General features: G+C 33.7%; 1 protein-coding gene across 1 annotated transcript in view; it reads right to left on the reverse strand.

Annotated features, from left to right (window-relative positions):
• Positions 1 to 13493, reverse strand: part of LOC129217009 (cGMP-dependent protein kinase, isozyme 2 forms cD4/T1/T3A/T3B-like) — a 56036-nt gene extending 42543 nt beyond the window's left edge. The window contains exons 1-2 of the mRNA XM_054851236.1: positions 13387 to 13493; positions 13165 to 13284 (exon numbers count right to left, since the gene is read on the reverse strand). Coding sequence (XP_054707211.1) covers positions 13165 to 13284; positions 13387 to 13478 — 212 coding nt within the window. The 5' untranslated portion in view covers positions 13479 to 13493. The remainder of the gene's footprint in view (positions 1 to 13164; positions 13285 to 13386) is intronic.
• Between the last annotated feature and the right edge of the window lie 1755 nt (positions 13494 to 15248).

The raw sequence follows: 15248 nt of genomic DNA on the forward strand, positions 1-15248 counted from the left end.
TCACAAAATTTTTACTTTTTATCATCCTCATATATATAATAGCCAATGATCGAATAACGCTCTTGACGTCATCAACAATGAAATTCGCACCACGGCATGATCATTTGATAATATGTTTTGGTAATGTTTAACATGCAGGGAAAAGCTTTAATGTGAGAAGGTTGAACTAGATCCCGTAACTCAACTGTTTCACTGGTAAGATTGTCATTTCAGGGGAATGAATAAATTAAAAAGTGATCAACAATGAACGCTATCTACTGGAGTTTAGGGCCAATCCACTGGAGTTAGGGTTCAAATTTCAACCATCAAAATATCACCAAACAGGCAATTGCTTCGTTCAAATATAGAAGCAATTCTCATCCGTCATATCTTGACGGGCGATTTTCTAGTCGAGAATATTCTTTAAAATGTATGAAACGTGCGGCATTTTACACGTTACTCTCATTGTTGAATGAAGGATTCTTTCAAGAGTGTAATATGGAATGGTTGTCCTATCAATGTTTCGAAAATTAGCTTTTAAAACATTAGGACGGTCTGTGTGTGTGTGTTACAACTGATACTTCTACTGTTTGTTGGGACTAGTTTCAAATTTATTCATTTTTTGGAATCTCCCCACCCGCTCCTTTTATTTTGGAAAAAAGTACATTTTTGCCCTTTTTTTTTAAATTTTTCAAAGTCAAATAGGGCCGGCTAAATTTTTAACAAATTAAGCGAATTTTTTTGAGGGTGATAACAGACCCATATAGCAACTTTTCCGCACTATCCACAAACAGATTTCCAATCAAAAAAAAAAAAAAAAAAAAATTCGGCCCACCCTACTGGACATTTTTAATTCGACACACCAGTTCATACGGCCAAAAAGACAAGAGTGGTTCAATGCGCATTGTTTTTGACATGTTATCATCTTAAGAGGGACGCTCTACTCACTAGACCTCAATTCCATTTATTACACTGTATGGCCTATCAAAGGCAGAGTCAAAGGTCTACCCTAAACTACACATAAGTTTGAACTTTCTAAACCAATTGCTTTATAGGGAATAGGATTGATTAAAGGACTTTCGGCCCTTAAATGAAAATTGCAAATAAGCAGTTGCACCTCTATATTACTTCAAAAGGCGGCCAGTTTGAAACCACTTAATTTATTGATTGCCAAAGGCCTATTTGCCTTATCATACTATTATTTTTTGTGATTTGTTAATTAATTTATTTTTGATAAAAGTTACATGACAAATTCCTTGCCGCACCCGGTAAATTTGGTTCGCACAGTCAGCAGAAGCATAGTTCTGCGATTAAAGCTGTGCTTGTTTATATTTATGAGGAAGGAAAATAAATTCTTTACTAAGGATATTGGTTTACTTATTTATTTATTTATTTATTTGAAAAAAGTATTAAATGTTTTTTGATTTGTATGCAAATTATATTATCGTACAACAACTAGCATTATCAAAGTTAGACAGTATTTTAACATACAAGGAAAGAGTGGGGGAGGAAATTGCATCAGAATTCAAGGATGAAAAATTTCAAATCACTTTTTGCTGAAAATGTCAAATAAAAGTTCCTTAAAAGTTGAAAAAATTAACTTTTTCAATTTTTCCGGATTGGAAATAAACCCCTTCGGTAAAAAACGGGTTTTTTTAAGTTTTTTTTTCCGAAATTTTCCGTCTGTTTTCAATTCTACGTAGGAGACATTTTACAGCCAAATTTCAAAGTATTAGAAGTTTGTTGAGAGTAGATACAAATAACAAAATAATCAATGATTTTGAAATTTGGCAGTGAAATATCCTGTACACAGCGCTTAATTTCTACTAAAAGAAGTGCAGGAGCCCTGTAGTCCCTACAACTTTCTTAAGCGTGAATAGCCTGCATTTCGCCTAAAATGTTTAAATTTACATAGTATTAAAAGAAGTAAGGATCTTAGGAGGAATTGAAAACACTGGCACTTAAAATTAAAAAAAAATTGAAAATTTAAAAATTTATAAACTTGGCGATAAATAATGAAATACTTCTTCGAGGTTCGACCAGTGAGTGAGGAGGAAGCTCCTGAACTTTAATCTTTATTTTTTAACCTGACTGAACTCTGCACAATCGGGCTTCGTATAAGTCTTTAGTTTTGATATTCGTTGGGTTTTTTAAATTATTATTTAATCTTTTCAATACTCATCGCTCCCCTATCGCCCCTTAGGAATTTAGTGAACCCCTAACCCCTTCAGACCTGGCGTCCAGTGTACCGGATATAAACTTTAAACAGCTGCTAATCATTAGTTGATTGACTAAATTCCTCTTTTTTTTTTTTTTTTTTTTTGCAGTTAACTCTTTACAGTCTGTTTATTATTATCTGTGCAAGAATTTTTAATTAGGATTGACAACATTAAGAAATAGGGCTTGGGAGAATGGGACTGGCTCATTTTCCAAGGATTCTCGTCGTTAAAGCGAGACCTTCTTCTGATTTTTAAAAAATATATCACCTTTTATTAATCATTTCAAATGCTCATATTATGTTTTATTATTGTTTAAAGAACATTTTACAATGAAGTTTGTTTGATGTTTTATCGTTTTTTTTTTTAAATCTAAAATATGTATTTCAATAATACATGTCCAGATTATTGGACGTGTCGTAACTTAAATAACGAGCGTGTTTTAATTTTTTTCCTACAAACTTGAAATTTCGTCTACTCTTTACTATACCTACTATATCGTAAAGATACTCTTTACTATAGTACACTACCTCACGAATAAAAACATTTTTGGTTTATTTCATATTTCTGTCTGAAAGGTTTAAGGAGCCAAAGCGCCCTTTAGATGGCGTTTACCCCCCAGGTTAGGTCTACATATATCCTTAAAACTCCCCTCATCTTGGCGTGGAAGGGGACAATATGCTTTAAAACAAAACCCTTTGTCCAGAGTAGAATGCGTTACCAGGCAAGCATCAAATTGCTTAGAAAACCGCTGTTATAAAAGCAAAGAAAACAGAAAGTTTTCTATTTTTCAGCAACTTCTCTTTTCTTCTCAGAATATGAAAGCTGAAACCTTCCTCCACTTAAGAAGGCTTTAACTGTTCCCCAATCTCTCCCTCTATAAAGAGGCTCTTCAGATAAAAGGCCCCAGCAAAAGTAATGTTTGGATGAAGAAAAAGTGGAATTGTTTCTCTTTATAAGTTTTCCTTTAATGTCTTTTCTTTTCAGTGGAAAAGTATCAAGTACGGATTATTTCGTGATACTTATCTTCCGAAGAAGTGATTATCCTATTTGAAAGATACGCACCTACAACTCATGAGGTAGATGAGATGCACTTATTTCTCTGAAAAATCGGCAACATGTTGCTCTGAGCAGAAAACTAACGAAAGTTTGAACTTGGCAACGCAAATAAATAAATAAAATTGCAATATTTCGTTTGCGAGCTGAATACAACTAAATAACTATAAATTCCGGAAAATGGATTGTTTCACTTTTTTTGAAAATTTTTGTTCGATAGAAGACAAATGCTTCTAATTAAATAAAATTTAGAAATGGTAGTTTAAAATTTTTAAATAAAGTTTTTTACATTCTCGAAAAATGATGACAAAACATTAATTTGTCGGGTTTTCCTCAAAACAATATGAAAAAAAAAAAAAAAAAAAAAAAAAAAAAAAAAAAAAAACCCTGAATTATAGTTACTTGTAGCATTAGTCAATAACTTAGTGAAGACAGTAGACTACGAAAGTAGTAGTTCTTTTTTTTTTTTTCCTATGGAGCAGAAACACTCTCTGACTTTTTTAGAGGAGTGAAATTTACTTTGAAGCAGCGAACAATATGAAAACAGTAAAAACCATAATACTGCTATGGGCACGTAAACGGCGGTATCTGCAGAAATGCGTTTTCGAGATGTTTGAAGAAACGCATTTTGGTTCAATAAACAATAGGGAAATGTTGAAATTATACGTTTATTTCGCTCTTTTCTTCCAACAGAAACCAAAACAGGCAAGCTTGTACAATAAAACTAACGTACAATAGGTGACAAAAGAAAAATTTGCAATTATGTACTACCCTTTACCCTGCTCACGGCAGAATAATGATCCATTTCATAAAAGAAACTATCAAAGGATGAAATGGAAGCTGGAAACGAAAGAAGCTATTTTGGATCCTGACGTTTAGACTATTTGACAATTTAAACTTAAAAATAAATAAATGAATAAAACATATTCAAATGCAATATATAGAAAATTCTAATTACTTGTTTTCACCTATTTTACACGATGTTAAAATTTTTATTCAAAATATATGAAGTTTTAAAATACACTTCACTTTTCGGCGTATTTTCGATTTTCAATCCGAGAAATACCCTTATAGAGAACCTGACGAAAGAGCGAATTTAGTCAAAAGAATTGAACGGAAATAAAAACCAAACAAGCTAATAGAAAATACAAACATAGCTAATAGAAAATACTATGTTTGTATTTTCTATTAGCAACATAGCTAATAGAAAATCAACAAAGATAGCTAATAGAACCATCAAACATAGATACAAACAAACATAGCTAATAGAAAATACTACATTCTTTTGGCCTTTTTTTCCACCAAAAAATTCAACGTTGCTAATGCACAGAAATACATCTGTTTATTTATACATGCTTTTTAGTATACAATCAGTGGTCAACGAATTAGAAACCTTTGAGATTTGCATTTGAATTTGTGCACTGTGCAAGGGTATGGAGGGAGTATCATGATATGGCGCATGTTCTGCTGGCATGGAAGTGGTGCCCTGTTCTTCTTTGAGGGGAAACAAACAGCCCTGCGATACCTATAGATATGCTGGCAGATCAAGTGCACCTTGCAATGTTGCATTTTTATCCTGATGGCGACGGATACTTCGTGGACAATAATGCAACCATACATCGTGCCAGAGGTATTGAAAATTGTTAAGTAAGTTACTGCCTTATAGCCAGGGCTAAGGCAGAAATACATGAAATACACCGCCAGCTCAGTCAATTCCAGCCGACTGGAATTGACTGAGCTGGCGGTGTATTTCATGTATTGAAAATTGGTTTGCTGAGCATCAGTCTGACTTCCAACACCTTCCCTGGCCACCGCATAGTCCAGATCTTAACCTCATAGAAAATGTGTAGGATATGATGGAAAAACGCATCCAGCACGCACGCACGCACACACACACACACACACACACACACCCGCGCGCGCGCGCTCATTTTCCATCTCATTTACAAGATTTAAAAAGCTGTATAGAATAGGCAATGCCCTCTAGATGTAAATGCACTCCAGAAACTTGTAGATGCCCAAACGAATCAGAGCAGTTATCCATGCAAAAGGTGATACAGTTAAATATTGATCTTGGGTTTCTAATTCATTGGCCATTGAGTTTATGATACCAAAAAAAAAAACAACAACTGAAACTTAGAAGATAAGTGTAGGGGTTTAGAATCGCAAGCTATTTATTTTTCGTCAATGAAACTCACGAGAGCAGTTGTAGAATGAAGCACACGACGACTTTCGTAATTGTTCTTCATCTGTTACGGAACAAGATACAGCATGTGCCAAATGACGATTAATCTGAAAGCGCATTCTGGCAATCTACAAGTGCATTGCCCCACGAGCTTACGTCTTACTGGGATTTTGGATTTCTTCCCAAAAATCTGCTGTTGTGTGCTTCCGACTGCCGCCTTGTCTTATCAACAGCAATGACACATGTCGAAACAGTTAACTTTGAAATAGTATGTTTCTCTAAGTCATTTTTCTTTTTTTTTTTTTTTTTGCCTTCTACCTACATCTAGAGCAGCGATTCACTTCCGGCGGACCGGCACCGGCCCACCAAAAAATTTAGCCGGTCCCAAGAGATTTTCACCTGTTCACCTAAAAAAACACTTCCCTACTCAAAAAAAAAAAAAAAATAAAATAAAATAAATAAATAAATAAGTAAATAAATAAACAAAATAAAATAAAATAATAATTACACAATTGTATATGGTATTTTTTGATTTTCCTCTTGCTTACATCATCAACTTTTTCTCGATGTTTTATTTAGTTAGGTTTGAAAATTACAATAATATATATATCTATGTTTTTTTTGCATATAAGGATTATTACAAGTCATCACGACAAAAATTTCTTGAAGTTGTAACAGTTCTCGAGTACCTAGTAAAAAAGTTTTGAGAAAAAATAAAACCCCTCACCGGTCTGCGAATTTATTTCAGAAATGTTTACCGGTTCGTGGATCACAAAAGGTTTAGAAAGGCTGATCTAGAGGACATTGCAAAACTAACGGATCCGAGAAAATTACCAATTTTCGAATTTCGGCGGATTTTCATGCTTTAAGTAGGGCTGTGGAGTCGAACTAATTACAGAGTGAAGGAGTCAGAATCTTTAGGTGTCGGTTATTTTTCCTCCTACTCCGTAGCTCTCGTTTTAAGTCAGTGTTGTTCACCTGAAGTATATATGTGAGGAGATAAGTATGTGAGAGAAAGAGGCATTTCTCCAGAAAGAAAAAAACGAATTATATATTTTCCTCAAAAATTTTATGTGAAATTATTGAAACTAAAAGAAGTTTCGTGTAGAAGTTAAAAAAAAAAAAAACATACATCATTTTACTGTGTAGAGAAATCATTGCGAATATTGGCAGTTTTAGTAGTAGTTCTGCGCCCTCGGTGATATTAACAAATGCCACCCCCCTTTTCCCGTTGAATAATAATAATAATAATATAAAATAATATGTTAAAAATAAAAATAATACGTAAAGTGCGAAATTTAAAGTGAGTTTCTAGTTAAATTCCAAACTGGGTTTTGAATATCCAAGCACTGGTACACACTTTAAGTTATTTTTTTAGCCTACTTTCCCAGTAAAAGTCACAGAAAGAAGAAAAAGGCATGAAAGAAGGCTTAATGCATCTTGAAACTATCGCAAAAAACAAAAAAAAAAAAGGTCAAAAAAATAATTAAATAAATATCGAGAAATTAAAAATTGGAAAGTAGAGTATTGAGATGGGGAAAAATGTCTGTCGGTCTGTCTGTCCCCCCCCCCCCCCCAATAAATTTTGTTCGAAAGCTCTCGGCGAGGAGATCTCATTCCTACATTTCACTTTTTGATTCGAACTATTTTTCGTTCAATTTTGAACAGTTCAAAAAAACTTAACAGTAGTGCCTACGGGGAAATTCAAGGCAATTCCGAACTTAGAGGCAAATTTGCTTCAAACAAACTTTGTAGAAAAAGTTTTTGATAAAAACATGTATATAAAACATTTTTTCGATTTGAACAATTTTCCGTTCAATTTTGAACAGTCCAAATCCCTTAACATTAACGCCTACGGGGAAACTGAAAGTAAATGTAGATTCCGCACTTGAAGGCGGATTTACTTCAAATTTTGTTGGAAATAGATCTTGACGACACACTCCCGACTTCGACTTCGAGAATTTTGGGGCACCTGACTCCGACTCTTGCGCCCGACAATTAGTCGGACTCCGACTTCGAGTCTGACTTCGTAGCTTTAGCAAAAATGTATACACGGAGGAAAAATGACGTCTCCGACACTTGAAAACTCGACTCCGACTCCTTTATCTCAAAATAAGTCCGACTCCGACAACATTGGCAGAATTCTTTCGGCTCTCGAATCTGACTCTTTTGTCCTAAAGTGAGATTGACTCCGACTCCGCAGCCATGGTTTTAACTGTGAAATAATTATTGTCAATATGACTTGTTTTTATTTTCACTCTAAAGTTTTATTTTATGTATTCAGTTTTCGGCGTATAAACTCTAAGTCTTTTATGTTTCTAAGTAGAAAAAATACCCGGCGTTGCCTGGGTCAGTAATAATTGTGAGAAACAATCGCTACTTCCTTTCGTTTTCTGTTTTAACTGAAAGAATTCAAAACAGACCGCTTTGACGTGATTAAAAATCGAGCTTCTTCCTTACCCATAAGTAAAATAGCAATACGTGTAAAGAACGAACAAGTATTCATTTAGAAACAAAAGCACGAATTGAAGCATATAAAAAATTTGAAGAATTTTCAATACATGAACTAACAAAAACAAAGATCACTAAAAAATCGTGCTCTTTATTTAATTAAACAGTACACACACGCAAAAAGAAAAATTAAAAAAGCTCTCTACTATGTTTCCCTAAGTGGGCAGAAAGTAGAGTTTCCAAATGTTTGAATAACTTTAAACTCATGTTTGCTCCGGAGAAGCCTTGATTCAAAACTTTCATTATGATTACTTTTAATATTGCTGTTGTTAGGCAACGAATTTTCGTAACAATGGGTTTTATAATCATTTAATGGAGTAATTACATGAAATTTACTGTTTTCCATCATAACTTTTTAAAACTAAGTTTTCAGGAATAAATTATAGCCTAACTTGCTCCCTGATAATGTAGCTATCTATGGTGAAAAAATGGTTGAAATCGGTCCAGTAGTTTTGAATATTACCCCGGACATACATACATACAGAAGTAGCCATTTATGTATAAAGATAAAGATATGCGCAGACTACTTTTTTTTTTTTGACAATGAAAATTATTTCTTTAAGTCGACATTTTATTGTTTTTTTTTTTGAAAGTATATTAATCCATTTAAAAAAATATTTTTTGGCAACAGGGGAAAAACAAACGATTTTTTTTTGATATGATGTATTATTTTAATGAACTTATCAATTTTATTTTTTTTTTCTTTTTGAAAGCGGCTAAAGATTTTTTTAATGGGAAAAAAGTATTAGCTGCTTTGTTTAAAAGGTGCTGCTATTTTATTTGTTCGTTTATTCATTTATTTTTTCTTATACGCATCTAATTCTTTAGATGAGTGAGGCATATTTTATTCCAAGAAATCGGCTTAAAATATTAAAAAATTATGCTTGAAACAATTTGAGATTTTAGCTATTTTTGAGAATATTGATCAGATGCTAGAAAGTAGATATGGGCATACGGGAAAGTAGGCTCGTTTAGTTCTAGACGGAACTTCTTGTTTAACATTAAAGTAGCGTATCTTATGGCACTGAAACAGATATTAATGTTTTCAAAAGACTTTTAAATCACGCAATTTGCCGCCTCTAAAACTAAATTGAATTTCTAGTTTAATTCCGAACAATGTTTTGCATATCCAAGCACTGGTACAAACTTTTTTTTTTCTTTGCATTGAAGCAGTGAATCCTATTGCGCTGAAACAGATATTCATACTTTAAAAAAAGGTTTCGACTTCGAAATTTGCCGCCCCTAAAATCTGCCGCCTTAGGCGGCCGCCTAGGTCGCCTACCCCAAGAACCAAGCCTAAATACAAGAAACCAAAAGTAGAATTATTTCAAAAAGTAAGTAGATAAACGATATTTTTTTCCAAATATTAAATTGAAATATTGATTCCAGTAAGAACAAGGGTCAATAAATAAATAAATAAATAAATAGGTGGGCCTCATGCGTCGCGTAGTTTGAACCACGCTGTTCTAAGCGGAATTTTTTGACAGAAAACAGCATTTTTATTTCCCTAGAAAGTCATGATTTAACAGCTGCAGAATTAATGTGAAATGTATAACCTTTGTTATTTTTTAAAAGGCTGTTTCTATTATTGGCATTCAATGTAAAGACAAACGACAGGTGATCACAAGAGTAGTAATAAGTATTCCAGAGAAAAATTAAGAAAACGCAGGGAGAAACAAAATCAAAATGCATATTGTTACTTGAGAAATTTAAAAAAAAAAAAAAAACTTTGTATTTTGAAATGTTTGTCAATTTAAAATTTGTTAAAATATCATAAACTCATAAGAAAAACAAACAGGAATAGTGAACTCATGTGAAAAAGCGGGAATTGTAAGGGATTTTTTTTAGTATCAAGTTTAATATTTAAAAAAATCCCCTACAATTTTTTTGCTCAAAGTTTTTAATGTATTAGGGTAACGGCATCAGTAACAGACAAAGGTCCAGTAGCAGACAGTCATAAGTTTGGATTTAAATAACAAGAATTTTAGGCGGGCTAAACTGATGTTGCTGTGGCCCATGAATACGGTGCAACCATCTAGTGACATCGAGTGAATTTTATGAGCCAGTTGGTATTTACAAGGCAGTGCTGCAAGATTATGAACAGACACCACGAGGTCAGCTGGTGTTTCAGGTTTATTTGATTTAAATGAGGCTTTGTTCTAAAAATAAAGAACTTTTGCACGTTTTGGAGAGAAGGGAATTATGTCCCTTACTCATTCTTTCCACATCCTATCTGTTATTGAACATCATCAGATTTTTCGGTGTCTGTTACTGGGAGGTTTCACCTTTTTCCGAAATTGAGCAAAAAGAAAAAAAAAAGAACTTATTCAGAGTACTCAGAAGCAGCCAAACGTTAGATGAGATGTAGTTGATTGAGAGAAAAATAGTTTAAAATTCTAAATACATTAAAAGGCTCAGAAAACGGAGTTAACCTGAGAGCGATGTCTTAAGCATGTCTGTTACTGGTGCCATTACCCTATATTTATCCGTAAAAAATAATTTTATTTATTTATTTATTTATTTTTTTTGTTGTAATTTTTAGAGCAAATATTTTATTGTTCTACAGAAAAAATGTTTTATAGTGAACTGTTTTTGCTGGTGCCAAAATGGTAAATGATCTAGATTGAGCACCTGGGTGCAAGGGAGACAGCTCTATCCTAAAAACTTTTAGGAATTACAAATAATAATAATAAAGTCATTTTTAAAGATTGATTTTTATATTCAATATTAGGTTATAATATGTCTATCAAAACTAAATTCAATGACCTTTCATTTAAATATTATAATATTACCCTAAGTTTAACAAACCTACGTATTGAACTCTTACATCGGCAAAAAAAAAATGGAGCTGTCCCCTTTTTGCACCGAGGTTTCCCACTGTAAGATAAACATTTTCTATTGCAAAAATACAAATGTAACTCAATTGTTTGCTATTAGTTTTCTATTTACTACAAGGGATTTTGTATTTTAATTTTTGCCTCGCTAAAAATATGACATATACGTTAGCCCAATCGGAACAACTTGATTTGGTGAAAGATAATAGGTTAAAATGCACAGATTTGGAGAAATATTCTTTTTGCGTTGAAAAAGAGGTTCCTGTAACCGAGTAACCTGTGTCTGTCCGTAGTTTCCTGCAAATTTGTGCATTGCAACTTTCAAATATCTGTTATCTTAAAGTCAGACTGATGTAAGTCACATTATCACTACATTTTAGGAGAGCGTAAAAACGTTTGTCAGGCGCGTACAAATGCTGAGACGCGCTCCCATAACACTGGTAATTAATTATGAAAGAGTTTATTTAATGGAATTACGTTGTAATGGCTCAATGTGGAATAAGGCTCTACATATTATGCAGTAATAGACTGAAAACTGCTATTTTGGACTTACGTTAGTCTGGCTCTGACGTATAAAAATAATGATGATAAAGAAAACATGAGGCGGAGGGGTGAGGGGAGATAATTAAACAGAATGCGTATATTTACTTTGGTAATTAAAAATAATTTCGTGCATTTAACTTATTTATCAGTTTGAAACATCGTAAAAATGGTCTTACTTCATATTAAAAGCAAAATATCTTTCGAAAACTTTTTCCAAAAACCAGTAAAAAAAAAAATTAAAAAAAAATTAAAAGAAAAAAAAATGTCTGCAGCATACTTTTTTAACACGAAATGTTCTATGTAGTTATACTTATCTTTTAGCAGTGCTTTTATTAATCAATTTATTTTTAATTTTAGAGCAAATATACGTATATATTTGTTTTACTATGCTTCATAATGAACTGCTTTTGTCTATGTTCGAAATAACAAAACGTCTAAATTGTGAAATAAATATGTGTTAAAACAAAAACAATAAGTGAGTAAGGCTTGCCTTATTGAATTGTCCTATACCAATGAATTGCCCACATCTGAGGACGTTGCAAATTTTACAAATTAAACAGGACATGACTACGAAAATATCTACATAGAGTTGGACTGGCAGACTCTCCAACTTGCCTAACTGTGCTCAACTTATTCCGATATGAGTGGTGACTACTTAAAACTCCTGTGGACTTCAGTGGATTTTAAACCGTACATTTTTATGTTATCCAGTTCCCAACGTCATTTTCTGCTGGTCCGTGAAAATTGCTATATACCGGGAATGTTTAAAATATTCCGTATTTTACATTAGGTTTTTTCAGAGAATCCGCTTAATACGTTTTTCTTAAAACAGACAAAAATGAAATTTTCCCTACACAGGGGCGGATACAGACTACCATTTTAGGGGGGGGGCATGCTAAAAAATGACCCTACCCCATTGAACGAACCCACAGTTTTGGGTACGAAATATTTCTGAAACTGCTTGGGTGTCAATAAAAAGCACCAAATCGGCCAGAAATAAGGCACATGATAGGGCATAGTTACAAATTGATTTCAAAGTCGATGAAAAGAGAGAGAGAAAGAAGCAGTATTTTAAATATTCACTTCAAAAATAATTAAAGAATCGAAGAGACTACTGAAATCGTTTTCATTTCATACACACCGTGTTTGACACAATGTGGACGGATACTACTGTCGACGGTTTGGGAGGGGGGGGGGGGTCATGATCCTCCCCTTGTATCCGCCACTGCCTCTAAAAGACTCACATAAACTTTTTTGGGGATACCTTTTTCGAAGTAATTTTGTTTCTTAACTCTTAACGCCGTTTTGGCATTCTATATCTGCCCGTCTTATTTGTTTTTATAGTCAAAAGAGAAAAACTCTGAAAATATTTTTGTTCACAGATGCAAACCAAGAAGCAAATTTGCAAAGAATTATTAGCAGATACTGTGGAATAAAAAAAAATATATATATACAAAAAACCAATATATTACAAATTTCTTCCGGTAATCTATTGAGAACATGTCAATTTTTTTTTGAAAAATACTTAGATTTTTATCACAGCTCCCAATTTTGCGTTTTCCCTCTTGGTGCGCTTTTATAATTAGTCCAATGGAATACGTAAAATCATGGTTCCACTGTAATTGAAAATACTGTGTGTTACTGATTTTTTATAGCATTAAATGTTTTTCTGAACAACTTCGGGCTGCCCGACAAAGATTGCTGGCAGTTTTGCCAAGCCTGACGAAGGACCTTTTTTTAAGAATGTTGTTCAGTTTTTTTGTTACAAGTTTAGTGTCTACTATTGAGGTTTATATTGCAGTTCTATCTTGCAATAAAATATTCAAAATACAGAACTTACTCTGGCGATTTCGAAACCTTCTTAAGGCTGAAGTTGCGTACCCTCTCCACACAGGTGGGTTCCGCGGATATGGCCACCCTCTTGACTCTACCCTGGTCACCTGAAGGGGACCTCTTGTTGCTAAAAGCATAGCGGGCATCTTCAGAGTCGCTGCTGCTGCTCGTGTACGGCGAGGTGTCATCATCTTCCTCCCCCGAACTCCACAGATACATCTGACGCGACATTTGCTTCACAATCGGCTTCATGGCCGACTTGAGCTTCTCTAGATCTTCTTGCAGTTTCACGATAATTTCATTTTTCGCATCGAGTTTCATTTCAAGTTCGCGAATAAGGACATCGCGTTGACGGAGTTCCTCGGTTTTGCGCTGTAAGGCGATCTGCAAGAGGCTGTCCGCCATCTTTGTTTGCAATGAGCGCGACAACGGACGAAACAAAAACAAAAAAAATATGTCCCTCAAGTGCTGCTCCAAGAGAAGGTTTTTAATAAAGCGGACAATATTTGTGGTTGTTGGCTTCGAACAATCACTCTTTCATCGGGGCCGAAGAGGAAAAGCTTTCTCTTCGAATCATTATGTTTAATATTGCTTTCTACTCCTCCGACCAGAAGTATAAAAAACTATTTCTAGATTTAGCTTCTTGAAGTTTTCTTTGACCAAACAATGGGCGGCAGTTCATTTTAGATAAACACGTGGTTCACAATAAGTACATTGGACATACTATAGACGCTTTTTAGCAATTAATTTCAGCCTAATTTGAAGACTTAAAATAGCAATCCATCAACACAACAGTAATTTTCATCAATAAGCCTGCTTTACTGCTTCTTTCAATGCGTATGGAATCTATTCCTCCTATTAAAGCAAAACCATAAATATGATAAGCTTTCAAATTTCGAGAAAGCATCAATTTTTAGCTAAAAAGTCGCCTCATTTAATATGAAAAAAGACAATTTCATCTATAAAGTCGGGGTTTTTTTTCTTCACTTCAAGTCGACATGTTCCTAGAATAGATCTTTTAAAAGTAAATATTTGCTGTAAAAACTAGCATTTATATCTTTCATAAACTATGATTTGCATTTTCCTTTGTAGATGTAAAGAAAACAACCAGTTGTTTGTATGTTGCCATGCTAAAGCACAAATCTTTCTTCAATTTAAATTTGCTGTCGAATTCAAAATTTTACTTAACAACTTTTCTTAACGCTGTAAATTAGAACAATGCTTTCATTTTTGCGTAATTCAACATTTGCACATAGAATCTTCTTTAAAGCGCTGGTTCAAACTTCAAACGAAAAAAACGATAACTTCAAAATCTTAAATGAGAATTCTAGCAGAATTAAAAACAAACGAAGTCATCATGAATGCATCGGAAGAGTTTCAGAAATAATTTTTATCATTGCAACAAAGTGAAAACTTCCATCAATAACGAAAATTATGCCAGATGAAAGATACTAAACTGAATTATAATTATCCAAACATCCTGTTTAGAATATCGTGAAATTATAACTAAAAAGTATTACCATTTTCTCGAAAAGAAACCAACAATCGCGTGCAACTCAACTCATAAAACGTGTCGGTTACTTTCCCATTTAAAAACCACATAGCGTAAAAGATGCTGTAATCACGACCTCTTCGACAGCGCAAGTGAAGACTTGAGACGACTGCAACAGGCATTGCTTCTGCAGTGAGCCAAAATTAGGTAGAGCAACCACCTCCCCCCAACGGACCTATTACTGAGAAACTGATTTCATCTTCAGCAAAACGCCTACGCTTTTTGCAGAGGAAAATACGGCAGTCTTTTGAGTATTTTGTAATAATTATCACTGTATCGGTAAGGGAGATAACAGAAGCGTTGGAAGCAGTGATTTTGTTACCACTGTAATTAAATAAAAGGAGGATATAAGCAGCTTACTGATCGCGATTTATTTATTTATTTTTAAAATTTTTATTTTTAATTATAGTAAAAGACAATTTTGTCTTTATCGGATCTCTTTTACGGTGATGATGGTGATATATATAGTGGAGTGTTTCCCAACAAAATGCCAATCGATGACGGTTGTTTGTCCTACCCCCCCCCCCTTTTTTTTTAAA

Source organism: Uloborus diversus, chromosome 2 (genome assembly GCF_026930045.1).
Source record: "Uloborus diversus isolate 005 chromosome 2, Udiv.v.3.1, whole genome shotgun sequence".
Classification (NCBI taxonomy): Eukaryota; Metazoa; Arthropoda; class Arachnida; order Araneae; family Uloboridae; genus Uloborus; species Uloborus diversus.